At 42.8% G+C, this 12,813-nt stretch overlaps 1 protein-coding gene across 11 annotated transcripts in view; it reads left to right on the forward strand.

Moving 5' to 3' along the window:
• The first annotated feature begins 1,100 nt into the window (after positions 1 to 1,100).
• BLTP1 (bridge-like lipid transfer protein family member 1) overlaps positions 1,101 to 12,813 on the forward strand; it is a 137,053-nt gene continuing 125,340 nt past the window's right edge. For 10 of the 11 annotated variants that reach the window (XM_075420927.1, XM_075420929.1, XM_075420932.1 and 7 more), the window contains exons 1-4: positions 1,101 to 1,192; positions 4,942 to 5,030; positions 8,948 to 9,077; positions 12,624 to 12,740. In XM_075420927.1, the coding sequence (XP_075277042.1) occupies positions 8,981 to 9,077; positions 12,624 to 12,740 (214 nt within the window). In that variant the 5' untranslated portion in view covers positions 1,101 to 1,192; positions 4,942 to 5,030; positions 8,948 to 8,980. The remainder of the gene's footprint in view (positions 1,193 to 4,941; positions 5,031 to 8,947; positions 9,078 to 12,623; positions 12,741 to 12,813) is intronic. The other variant, XM_075420928.1, reaches the window with a different exon arrangement.

A 12,813-nucleotide genomic window follows, 5' to 3' on the forward strand; every position in this document is an offset into this window, starting at 1 on the left:
AGCATCGCTGGAGCGTGTGGCTCTAGCAACAGCGGGAGAATGGGGTGGAGAGGGGGGCTTAACTATGAAAGCCAGAAGTATCTAAACAATATTTTTCTTACTATCCTTAGTATGATGAGAATGTAATAAAAAAACACAAAGGATAAACCTCGTTAGGTAACACTCGCTCTGATGGTAGGTCATCTGCCCGGTGGAGGATGCCTGAAGCCGGCCGGCTGCGCTGCTGAGGATGCTGAGGGGCAGCTGGGGCGAGGGTTTACCTCTGGTTTGCAGCCCTGCAAGATCACGGTGCTGCTGGGGGGATAATCCTGCCGGTGCCTTTCTGCGCCGGGTTAGGAGCCCTTGCCAGGCACCGTGGGGTGTCCATGCCCTTGCGCGGCGAGCAGGATCAGCTCACCATTTGCTGACCCGGCTGAAAGCTGGCTCTGCAGGGAAAGCCGTGCCGTCCGCTCGAGCCAGGGGGCACAGCCAAGCGGCTCGCGGAGCGGGGCCACAAGGCCTCTGCTCCGCCGGGCCGACTCCCCGAGACCCGCGGCCAGGCCTCACCGCGGGGCCAGGGAGAGCGGGACCCCAGGGCCGGGGGATCCGCATTCCCCCTCCGCGGGATTCGCCTCGCAGGCGCGAAGCGGCGCAGCCAGCCTCCGGTGGCTCTGCAGCAACCCGCGGGCCCGGCGAGCCTCACGACGCCGGGCGGACGAGCGGCGGCCACGCACGCGCTAGAAACCGCCTGAGGGGCGTTCACCCGCCCATCCGCTGGGGCGAGCGCTGCCGCCTGCCCCGGGGGGGAACACGACGCGACTGGCGTACAGACGGGGGACAAACCCCGTCTGCGGGGTGTTTGCGCGGGAGCGCTGCTCACCACCTACAGACACGGCGTGAGCATGCGCGGCTCACACCCACACCGGCCCTGAAGGGGCGGGAGAGGCTCCCCCCGCCCTCCGCCCCCCCCAGCCGGCACGGCCTCTTGCGATTGGCGGCGCGCCTCCTTTCTTCCCGCCCCCTCAGGGAGCCACCGCCCTTGCCATTGGCCCCACGGCCCGGCGGCGCCTCGCGGTTGGCTCCGGCGGCGCTGCGGGCCGGCGGCGCTGGGGGGCGTGGCGGCCCGGCTTTCGCCGTGAGTTGCGGGAGGGCCCCGGGCCGCCGCTGCTGCCGCTTCCGGGTCCGTGGTGAAGCCGCCGCGGTGGACGATGGCGTAAGTGCGGGGGGGGTGCGGTGTGTGGCCGCCGCCCGATGAAGGCGGGGCGGGGGCTGGTGCGGAGGGATCGGCCCCGCCGCCGTCGTCCCTGGGCCCGTCAGGCCGCGCCGCCGGCGGCCCCCGTGAGGGGAAAAGCCGGGGCGGGGGGGGCCCGCCGCTGCTGAGGGGGAGGCGGCCTTCGCGATCTGCCTGCTCCACCCAGCAGGGCATTGTGGTACCGGCCCCGGCTGCCCCCGTCCTCCACCCGCCCCCTGCGCCTGCCGTGGAAGCGGTGTGAGGGGAAGCCTCTCCGGGTGCACGGGTTCCTGTTTGTGCCATTCTTGCCCCCTTTGCGTGTGTCTTCTGTCGGTGAACGCCGTGCAGGAACGGTGTGAGGTCCGAGGAGAGTTCAGGCGCTGCCGGTTTTGTTTGGCCTGCCAGGAAAGTTTCGGTCCCCCTTTCCCTGGCCGGTGAAAGGCGGTCGCCGCCGGTGCCTGCGGCCCTGGGAGGGTTTCGGGCACACACGCACGCTGATGGAACAACGCAAAACGCGCCCGCTTGCTGCTGCGTCTAAAGCCGTCACGATGATGGGCTTACGCTTCGCAGTGTCAGTAGAAAGCCTGGTGTCATTTGTAAACAGAACATCCTCTGACATGTTAATGTGGTGGAGGTGTATCTTAAAGATGAGCGTATAGCCGGTATCCCAGTCGTAATCTACGTCTGCATTTGTTTCCCCATCTTAAGGGGAAGAACCCAAACAGCAACCTTTGCTAAACTTTGTGGAAACTTCCAAGGTTGGTTGTTTACCGCAACAGTTGTATTTATATATATGATCTCGTCAGGTTTCATATGAAAAAGACCACTATTGTTGGCATGGGAGTCCTTCTGTTGGGAAACTTAGCTAGTTAATTCTACTTTCCTGGCCTTTTAAGGCTGTATCTGTGAAGGTTTTTTTTCCAATATTTGCGTGTAAAATGTCATGAGTGGGTAAACAATCAGGCCAGAAACTTTGGCAACTGAGAAGAATAACCAGAGTGTGGGGGGAATAGTCTTCTTGTTTGTAAAAACATGTTCAGAGGCGGTTTAAACAGTCATTGGTAAAAACAGTATTTAAGGTCCAATTAGGCAGTTGGTGCTAAATAGATGTTCAGGGGTGTCTGCTTAGGATCATGGCCTGAATTCGCACAATTTGACTGTGTTCATGAACAAGCTAATGCATGAGTAAGTTTTGGCCATGGTGATTCATCTTGGATTGATTGAGTACAGATATATGCACATATGGGCCATCTCTATGGAGAGCTCTCACCTTCATGTGTGGCATGCTGAAGTAACTCACCCCTTTTGGTTGTGCTGTTAGAAAACTTTGGCGTGTGAAATGTGCATCGGCTGCTCTTTGGTAATTGTCCTTTTGCGTAATTTTATTCTGTGGGAAATAGGCAAGAGTTTACTGCTCTTCGTTAGCAGTGTGCAGTTATCCTGTGTTTACAGTGGTGTTGAGATATGCTGCCTTCTGCTAGTAACTTATCTTCTTGTATAACTTCTTATAGCACTTGTTGCTGCGCCAAAATCTTTGGGTTGACTGCAGACTGGGACAGACACTAATGAAGACATGTACGTAGTTCATTTAAGGATGAATGGTATATGTAGCTACAAGACTGGTTTTCAGTTTGATTTGGGCCACATTTCCCGCTTTCCCCAGATTGTGGTGATGTGTCAGAGGAGAAGTTTGGAGGAAGTTCTTCTGGAAAAATTGATGTGTGAGGTGTGGAAGACTCAATTTCATGGAATATTTCAGAGGTACAATGCTGTAGTTCAGATTAAAAAAAGGGGGGGGGGGCGGGCAGGAGAAAGTCATTGTCTTGTTGTAGAGAGCCGCCCCAAAAAGGTTTTGTTTTTTTTTCCTAAATAGAGGAGTGCACATAAGGAAAGTTCTTAGTTATTTCTACTGTTATCAGCCTTTAGGTTCCGTTCTTTGGGTTTTTCTTGGTTTTGTCCTTTTTTCTTTCTGCAGCATCAAAAGCTGGCAGTGTAATCAGGAAGACAAGTCTGTGAGGCAAAATTAAACAATATGTTTTTATTTTTAAAAACTAAAATTAGATGAAAAATCGTCCAAAGCTTGGTTAGGCATTTCTAGGCTAGCAGTAGAGTGATGCAAGGAGTACTGCATGTTGGTTGCCATAGCAGGAGTTTGTCTTTGATTTCTTCTGTATTCAAACTCATGTCCTGTGCTACTAAAAATAAATAAATAAAAATGCATCACTTCTGCTGTTTTGGCCACTGAATCAGTAGGTTCTAGATTTTTCTTCTGTGTTTTTCTCACTGCTCTCCGGAAGATGTTAAAGTGGGGGTTTTTTTTACTGTAGATGCTTCTCTGATGGTTTTTCTTTCTCAATTAGGTAAAATAAATCTGATCAAATAGGCTACTGTAAGAACGATTTTTATCTTGTATCTTACAGTTCCTTTGAATATACTTTAATTTTGATTTAATTAGTTTTTAAGTAAATGTGTTTTTTGCTGATGTAAGGTACTGTAGTGCAAATCATGTTTAACTAAGGCTGTCCACATACCAGTTTAACTAGGTGTGACAGTCTTCTGTGCTCTGTTTTTAGTTCAGCTGTTTCCGCTGGAGGTTGTAGCAAGATTTCATTACTATAATTAAAGCAGTAGTTTAGTTTGTTTACAATTACAGCTATTGTTACCTCAAGCACTAGTAGAGGAGGACAAAAATAGGCCTGAATTTTAGTTCTTAAAAAAAAAAAAAAAAAAAAAAAAGAACTGCTAATCTTTAAATGGGTGGAAGGCACCAAGCCAGTGCAACATGTCGGGTGGCAAAATTGCTGTGCGGGTGCTGTCACTTAGCTTATTTTTTGTGTACACATATTTTTTTTTAAGAACAACGTTCCTTCTCTTCCTTCCTCTTTCACTTGCTTATTGATTAAAGAATAGCTGAACTTCCCAAGCTATGCTGGGACAGGTTGGAAGTCTTGGGACCTAGAGTGAGTGTTTCAGGAAAGACGCCAAGCAAGGTTGGCAGCTTTTTGTTTTGTGAAATGTGCCTAATGTGCGTCTGGGTGCGATAGTGTCACCAGACCTTCAGAGGAAAATTCAGTCGAGTTGTGCTTACATTTATGAGCCTCCTTTCCAATATTTAATTTTCTAAAGCTCTGATTTTGTAGCAGCTGTTGTTGGAGACCCCTTGAAAGAAAGTGATGGAGTGAGGAGCACGCAAAAATGCAATTTCTTTCCTTTTCTCTAAGGAACCGCTGCGGGTGTGGCTCCTTTTCTGGAGATGTGAAGCATCCAGGCGTATTATCACATTCATTTATTTAGGCTAGGCGGATTTACCTCCTGTTGTTTGATGTGTCATTTTGGGTGTAATGGTGACTCTACTGTCTTTAATTGCTGTAGAAGCTGGGAGTTGAGTATCCTCAGAATGGTAGTTAACTTCTAATAACATCAATTAACATATATTCATTAAGTGCTTGATTTCTATGAAGATCTGAGGAATACGTCTGGCAAACTTAAACTTCCAGTTTGTTCCCTCCATGAAATCTAGTAAGAATACAGGGATTGGCAGTGTCCGTTATTTCCCCACCCGCTTCATAACCATACAGAAGTGTTTCTTGTCAATGTCATGAAATGCTAGTTTTTTTCCCCACCTTCAGATAATGGTTTTATTCAGCTCTTTCTACAAGGTGTGCCACAAAGAGTGTTACAAAGGATGTGATAAATAAACACTTCTTTCTCTTTCTCATTTTCTTATGCAGCCGAAGACCCATGTTACCATAATGCTCTCGGGCACTGAATAAATTATGTCTTCATCTTCAGCTGTAGGTACAGGACAGACCTTTTACAGGTGGGTTGTTGCTCCCTAGGCTGCAACTGTCTCTGCCAAGCAACTGCACTCTGGTGACTGAGAGCCTGGTGACTGGGCTTCTGTTGTGTGGTGTTTTGTTGGTTTTTTTTTTTGTCAACTCTTTCATATATGCATGCTTTCCATAAATTTTTAATGACTTTGTTCAAGTGGAGGTTTGTTCTCGGTGTTAAGTGTTAATGTGTCAGGCTGAGGTTAAAATTGGTTTCCCTATTTGGTGCAAATGAAATGTGTTTGTAAAGATTTGAAACAGCTGCTTTTGAGTACTTGTTTTTTTAGATGTAGAATATTTGCTGTGAAAATTGGATCGAGCTTGGAGTACTTGGAAGCTGGCTGGAGATGAAGTGCATTCCCCCCAAGATTATAACATCACTTGCATCTTGTTAGTACAGAGAAAAATGGATTAATATCTGACACAAGCTATTAAAAATTTTTTAAAGTGTCTGTTAAGTGTGTGTTTCTGCTATAAAGAAAACCTCTCTGACCAGGAGGAGCAAATCTACAGCAATATTGAACCGTCAGTCTTCAAGCCTGTCCACTGTCTGCTTTGAACACGCTAAGTGCTCTAAACATGCACAACCTGAAAAACAGGCCTGAAGTATTTCAGTTTGGACATCTTAAATAAAGGATTTGGCCTTTATCTCTACTTGATTCAGATATCTCATTTGCAGAGATAAAACTGCATACGCCTTAAAGTACTGCTGTGAAGATAAATACAAGTATTGGGATTCTGTCACTTCAGTGCTACAGAATCCTCCTTTTCTGTCCTCCTCCCAGGAGAAAGCTAATACATTTTGTATATATTAACATGGTATGTGGTAAATGAAAGCCACAAATGACATACCGAATAGTAAAGATGTGCTTAAAAAGGAGAGGGGAAAAAAAAAAAAGGCAGGGAGGAAGACAAATAAACCAAAACACAGTTTTGGACTATTTAACTGAGCTCATCATTTCAAAACAGTAGAGACCTTAAGAAAATACTAAAAATGAGTGCAGAGGGGTAAACATGAAGTTCTGGATGTCTCTTCCTCTGTGGTGCTTTTTCTTTCTTGCATTAGCAGGGTTGGTAAGGGTGTTTCCCACCGAGATTTAGGTCTCATCCTTCCAAGAGTTATCTGGTAAGATTTGGAAAGTATACTGTTACTCCGAAAGAATACAGTAGCAGTGTGAATATAGACTACAGGCTCATCCACCTATGGGGTCAGAGAGTGCAACAAGTAATGTTTTGTCTGATTGCGAAGTAATTCTGCCCATAGGAATAAATGTAATGCAGGGTGGGTGAGTGCAGGCTGCTGAGAGTTATGCACAGTTTAAATTTGTGGGTACAGTATGAAGGGGCATGGAAGGTGAAGGCAGATAGGTGCAGGACGGTCAACAGAAAGAAGTGCTGGTTACTGAAAGTAGCTAGTATCTGTCATATTATCATATTATCTTCCGCTTAGCAGTCATGATGATCCAGATCCTGCCTCTCCATCCTCCATGCTTTATAAATGCACAAGGACATTATGACCAGTGTGTACTACTTAAGTCTCTGCATGCATCTTCTTTCTATTACACTAATCCATATGGCCAAAACTGCTTCATAATCTAAATGGATTAAGCGCCTGCTTCCTCCAAGAGACATACTGAGAGCCCACATCTAGTGCAGGTGTTGCTACTGCCTGTTTCTGGGTGGTTACACTTTCATTGCCATTATACTCTTCCTCAGGTGACTCAATTAAAGGTGAAGGGTGCCTTAACAAAAAAAATCAGTGGGGCAGGGTGTTAAAGTATCAGCTGTGGAGCTCCAAAATGATGTATTGACACGTGATGACTGATGGGGGATTCCTGAGTTTATTTGCAAGTGAATAGCAAATGTATTCAGGAAGACTTCCAAGGATATCCAATTTATGGTGACAGATAGTGAGGAGAAAAAAATTATGAATGCTGTCTTTGTTTAAGTAACTAAGTATCAGGATCCCATGACTTTCAGTCTCTGAGTTGTCTTGCCACAGTCCTGTTTAGAGTATAACTATATTTAGTGTCCTGCCCCAGTATCACATAACATTGGGTGGTAATTTCTTAGCAAAAAGCCACAGGTTACTTTCTTGAGGGGTTAAATAGTGGTGGTGTTTAAGGTGATAGGCAGTCCTCACCGAAAGAGTGACCCTGTTGTCTCTTGGTAAGAACGGGAGAAAACAAGTTTGTTCTTCCTTTATGCTGAAAGTGTCGATTTTGGTTTCTCCACTTACCCTGTCATTCCCAGGCTAAAGACTCTTAGGGGCTGCCCACAGAGGCATCATCTGCTTCATAATACAAGCTGACATGTGGGTTTTTTATTAAGGTACTGTGAATGTCTTAAAGCAAATCACAGGGCCATTATGTGGTTTAATTTGCCGTTGTACCATCCCTTCTAAAACAAGAGCTTCTTTTTGTAAGGTGTGTATATATGTGTGTAATGCTTATTATTTCACCTTGTAGGGGAGCTAAGTTAGTAGCTTCTTTATCATCAGTACTGGAAGCAATGTCTGGTGTTTTGGTGTTGTGGGTTTTGTTGGTGGTGTTGTTTGTTTCTGTTTATTGCTTTTGTGGTCTTTCCTCCCCACTCTGTTCTTTCTTACAGAAGAGGCAGCCAAGAAATTATTAGCACTTATTCTTGGGACTCTACTCGTATTTTAGTTCAAAACATAGGGTCTTGGTTCAAGGTACTGTGCTTACCCAAATGTAGGGGAGAAACCAGTGCAGTAAAGGCAGATTTTTTCAACTTCTCCTTCCAAGTTTTGTTTTCAAGTTGTAATAGTGAAAGATAGTGTGGATGTTACAGGAAAAACTGGATACATTGATAGTTTTATTGCTAGCGCTTCTGAATAGTGACTATTCCAAAGATGTTATGCTGCTCAAAAACTAAGGTCTTGCCAATATTATTTAGTTTTATGTTCTGGAGCTCTTGAGGGAAAGCATCGGAGACTTCATGAAGAAAGGAAATAAAGCCTGCTTGGTTTTTCTGAGGGTTGAGTACTGACAGGAAGACAGGCTGCCAGGAGCTGGAAGGTGCTTAAAAAAAAAAAAAAGACAGAATTAATGCTTTATCTTCCTGTAAGAAGGCTTGACAGATAACATCCAAGGGAGAAGACTTCACATGAAATTAATGCAAGTAAAATACTGCTGTGTAATTACAGATGTTACTGAGTTGAGCTACTCCCTGTTAATCACACTTCATTAATGCAACCCCATTGCAAGGTGATTTATGGGTGGTTTGAATAGTGTGTAAGCTCAGAAGGACTGATTTTCTGCTCTCTATAACAGACACACTGTGTAGTCACTTTTTATGAGATGATGCAAATCCATCCCAAAGCAGAAGAGTTAATGGACACAGTGGATTAGGAGGTTGTGGGAATTTTCTGTAGCTCCTGAAAGTGTCTGCTTCGGCCTTTCCTTCCGTGACGGCAGGGGTTCAGTCTCATATTGTCTCATATTATCTTTTTGCAAGTTAGAAGGCTTAATAGAGACTCATTTTTACTTGCATGTTCAGTTACCTTTTGACTTACTGCTATGGTACAACAGTTTTATAAATGTATTTGCTGTTGTATGCTGTACAGGGCATACAGGGTATGAATTTGGAGAGCATATTCTGGTATTCTGTTGATCTGGAATCTGTTTATATGGAGGCACGTGTCTGGAAACTGTTTCGGCAGAGATGAGTGGAAGTGTTTCTGGAGATCTAGAGTAGAAGAAACGGTAGCTGAGAATCATGAAGATGTTACTGAAGGAATAAACCAAGTAAATTTATATTTGTATGAAACAGACTGTTAGAGGTTATTTAACATGGTACATACTCAATTTTCTCCAACTGTACTGTGCTTATTACTCGTTTTGGGTTTGGTTTTTGTTTGATGTTTTTGTTTCATTTTGTTTTTCAGTTCTATAGGTGCTAGTGCAAAAACAGCTTAGCAATGGATCAAAGAAAAAATGATAGTTTTGTCCCAAGTATCACACAGTTGGAAGACTTCCTGACAGAACATGACTCCAACGTTGTTTGGCTGTTAGTAGGTAAGGTGAACCTATTCTGTTTTGGTTAAATGTGGGGTTTTTTGTGTACACTTCTAAACGTGCTTCTCTAAATGCTGGCATACCAACATCAAATGTCTTATGAAATTACATCAAAACGTTGGAAATAGATTTTTATTTGTCATACAGCTGTGTAGTGAGGTATGGCTATGCTACTTAAGTAATTCAGAATGAGAAAATACAGAACTGTTTCCAATACTAATTGTGCTGCGACACTTGGGAGAGAAGTCTGATGTGCAAGGGATGGTGCTCTGCAACTGCAACTGTGCAAAATAAGAACTCAGTGAGAACTTCTTTCAATGAAACAAGTTTTTTTTCTAACACCAGCATAAGCTGGTGATGAATTGTAACACCATGACAAAGGATTAGCATTGTAGCACATGACAGATGGATACAATAACTTTGTTATACCAGTGTGTACATATCTGCCATTTAATACGGTATAGTGTGGAAAGTGATGTAAAGACTATTGTGTTTAATGACATAACTTCTAGGCTAAATTGTGTGCCGCAATAAGCCTTTAAGCCAAACTATCGTGTACTCGGTTACAGTCTGTTTCTGTAAATGTGCCTGATTTAGGTATGCTAATATTTTTATAACACTAGTACTATTGTTTATATTTGTTTAAGTACTTTTGTTTCCTGAATCTATGAACAGGGGAGGTCAGGGGCACCAAAACAAAAATGAAGTTGTATTTGGGTCCTGATGAGAGTGCTAAAGTGTGTGATGAATTGGGACTTTTCCAAAGATTGGTGATGCCTGCTTTTCAGCCTTGATCCTCGGACCTGGAGTGAGTGGCAGCATAGGGAAAATAACTTTATTTTTTGACTTTTGGAAGGTTAAAGCATGTCTGTAAGCTATTGGTGAGCTGGAATTATTTTTCATTAGGCCAAACTGAAATCACAGGACATAGTCAGATTAGCCGAGGGTGCTTTCTAAATGTTATTTGTTTCACTTTTAATGTGTTGACATGGAAAGTTTGTGCTCAACGTAAAATTCTAAGTATAATCAAGATGAAAATAAGGGAATGACCATGCTGATAGTTGCTGGTGGTAAAATGTGGAACAGATGTGGAGCAGATCTGAAAAATTTGTCTCTGGAAGCCTTGACTTGGGACTTAGAGATGTTCAGGTCTTTCATCAAAGAATAAGTGTCCAGTTGCAACCTGCAGAATTTCCTTTCTCTTGTTTTCCCTCTCTGCACTGGATTCTTAGAGCAAACTATTAGTAATTCTACTTGGAAAGCATGTAGAATATAAACAATTCCATGTAACAGCTATAAGTTAAACCAGAAGCTTTGCTTAGCTTGCTTCCTTACTGGAATATATTAAACTTAAAAGTTTCTGGTTCACAGAAGGGTGGATGAAACATCAAGAAATAATATAGTCCATCCCCTTTTTGTATGGGCAGAATGACCTATAAACAATTATGCAGTTTTGGGGAGCTGCTAATCTCTTCAGTTGTAAAAAACCAACCGATATTCTAGAAACAATGACACAAATGACAGAAAAAGCTGGGTAGCCTCCTGTTACTATGAGGTTTGGATTGAAACATATTAAAGTAATATTTATTAACTAACCCAGTTTCAACCAGCCGTTCCTCCTTTGCTTTCCTCTGCTGACCTATGGCATCCTGTTAGAAGAGGGGAAAAAACAGGTTGTCAATAGTTTCTTCTCCTGAATCCTGAAACAGCTAACTATTAATCCCAGTATAAGAGGTGATGAATTCTAGAAATGAAAGTGCTCCTCAAAGAGCTGTTGCTCAACTCTAGAATAATTTCTAAAAATCACATGCAGTGAAACTTTCCAATGTAGTTTCCAAAATGTACATTCAGTGAAGAGGCTTTTAAAATCCAGAATATAATAATGAGATGGATAGAGTTTATGGGATCTGTCACTTAATAGCGGAGACTCAATCTGGGAAAGGAAAAGGCTACAATTTGTGGCCGAGGTGAGACTAGTGGTGAAGGGAGTGGATTAGGAGGGTTAGGACTGTAGTGTCTGGAAACTGCACTCGTTTGCTGATTTTTCTCAGTGTATGTTACCATAAGAGGATAACTTCTTGGCTTTAGGTATCTAGCAGTTAAGTGTCTAGGCGAACTTTAATCTCAAATTAAGTTTTATTACTGGAATGAGACCCTTTGAGTGTGAGTCATTCCACCTTTCTCCCTACATTGATAGAGGACCAGCAGTGAGTAGATTACTTATCTGAAAGCGAGGGGAGGTAAAAGCTGTCCTTGGAGTGTGCCTTCACTGAGCCCGAGTGTATGAGCTACTTGAATTTTGGCCACACCAGATCCGTTTTCCAGTAAGGAGAAGACAAAGTCATACAAATCTTTCTCTGCTACCTTCTCCTCGTCTTTCAACAAAGCACAGGTGTTACAAAGCAAGGGAGCATCCCACTGCAGAAAAACTAAGAGGCAGTAAAAGGACGGGCTGTTTTTGTAAATTTTTTTTGTTTGTTTTTGAGTAATCAGCTGAACTCTCTGCAGAGTGAAGGCATCACACCCGTTTGCCTTTCTGTGCTTCAAATTTCCCATAAAAGGCACAATCAATCTGAGTTTTTCAGTATGAAGTGTATACATAAATGAAAATCTTCTTTTACAAAGTTGGGTTGGTATAATGAATAGAGATATAGATAAAAATAATAATATAATGTATTATAAATATAAAAATTGCTTTGTTTCCTGCTCTGCTTTGGATGAAACAAAATGGTAATTCTCAGTAAGGTGAATTAGAACTAGTCTGTTCCTTGGCAGTCGTATTCTTGGGTTTGTCCTTCTGGAAGCTTTGAGAACCTTTGTAGTTAGAAATAGGTTACTAGCTCTTAATCAACTCAAATAAAAATTACTATGGGGTTTAGCAGACCTAGATTTAAAAAAAAAAAAAAAGTGTTTCTCGTTGGATTGCTGTTTCCTCTTTCCTATGAAATGCCGTACTTGAACTGTTGACAGATTTCTGCTAAGCCAAGGACTGGTACATTTCTCTCAGGATACAGCAACTTAGGAAATGGTTTCAGATGTGATAATACTGTTCCCTGTACAAAGACGTGAAAGACTAGAAATTTAGGTTGCAGTTCACAGTTTGGAGAAGGGTGGAGAAGGAACGTAGTATGACTTTTGTGGCATTGCTTTTTAGGGTGTTTTGAAATAAATGACCATGTGGGATAATGAATGTTATGATGTAATCTATGAAATTTACCTTCTGGGATGGTAAGGGATATAATGAAATATGTGGTCCCTTTTGCAGGTCCTCCAGAGGACAGGGTTTTTTTATACTGGGGAATGAAAGAGCAGTGAAGAATCTATGTTTTTCTGAACTTCCTGTTTCTGCTTCTTTTTTTCCTCCCATCTCTTCACAACCTTCTCGCACTATCTCTCTGAAAATACCCATTAAATTGTTCTATCAGTTTCAAAGCTTTTTGGAGAGCAGGAAGGACACTATTGTGATTTATAGTCTTAAGAAGTAAGGCTGTTATCCAGGTCAGCATACTTTAAAAAGTATTTTAATTTATTTTAATTTTTCAACAGCAACAATATTGTCTTGTGGATGGATTATCTACCTAACTTATTATAATTCCCGGAACATTGGACTCATTTTAACATTGGTTCTTAACAGATTATATAAACATGGCTACATCCATATTGGTAAGTTATGATTACTGTAATGCCACTGTTTATCTACTGCTTTTTATTATACCTCAATTTGCTAAAAACTCGA

The sequence above is a fragment of the Opisthocomus hoazin genome, chromosome 5, assembly GCF_030867145.1.
Source record: "Opisthocomus hoazin isolate bOpiHoa1 chromosome 5, bOpiHoa1.hap1, whole genome shotgun sequence".
Taxonomy (NCBI): domain Eukaryota; kingdom Metazoa; phylum Chordata; class Aves; order Opisthocomiformes; family Opisthocomidae; genus Opisthocomus; species Opisthocomus hoazin.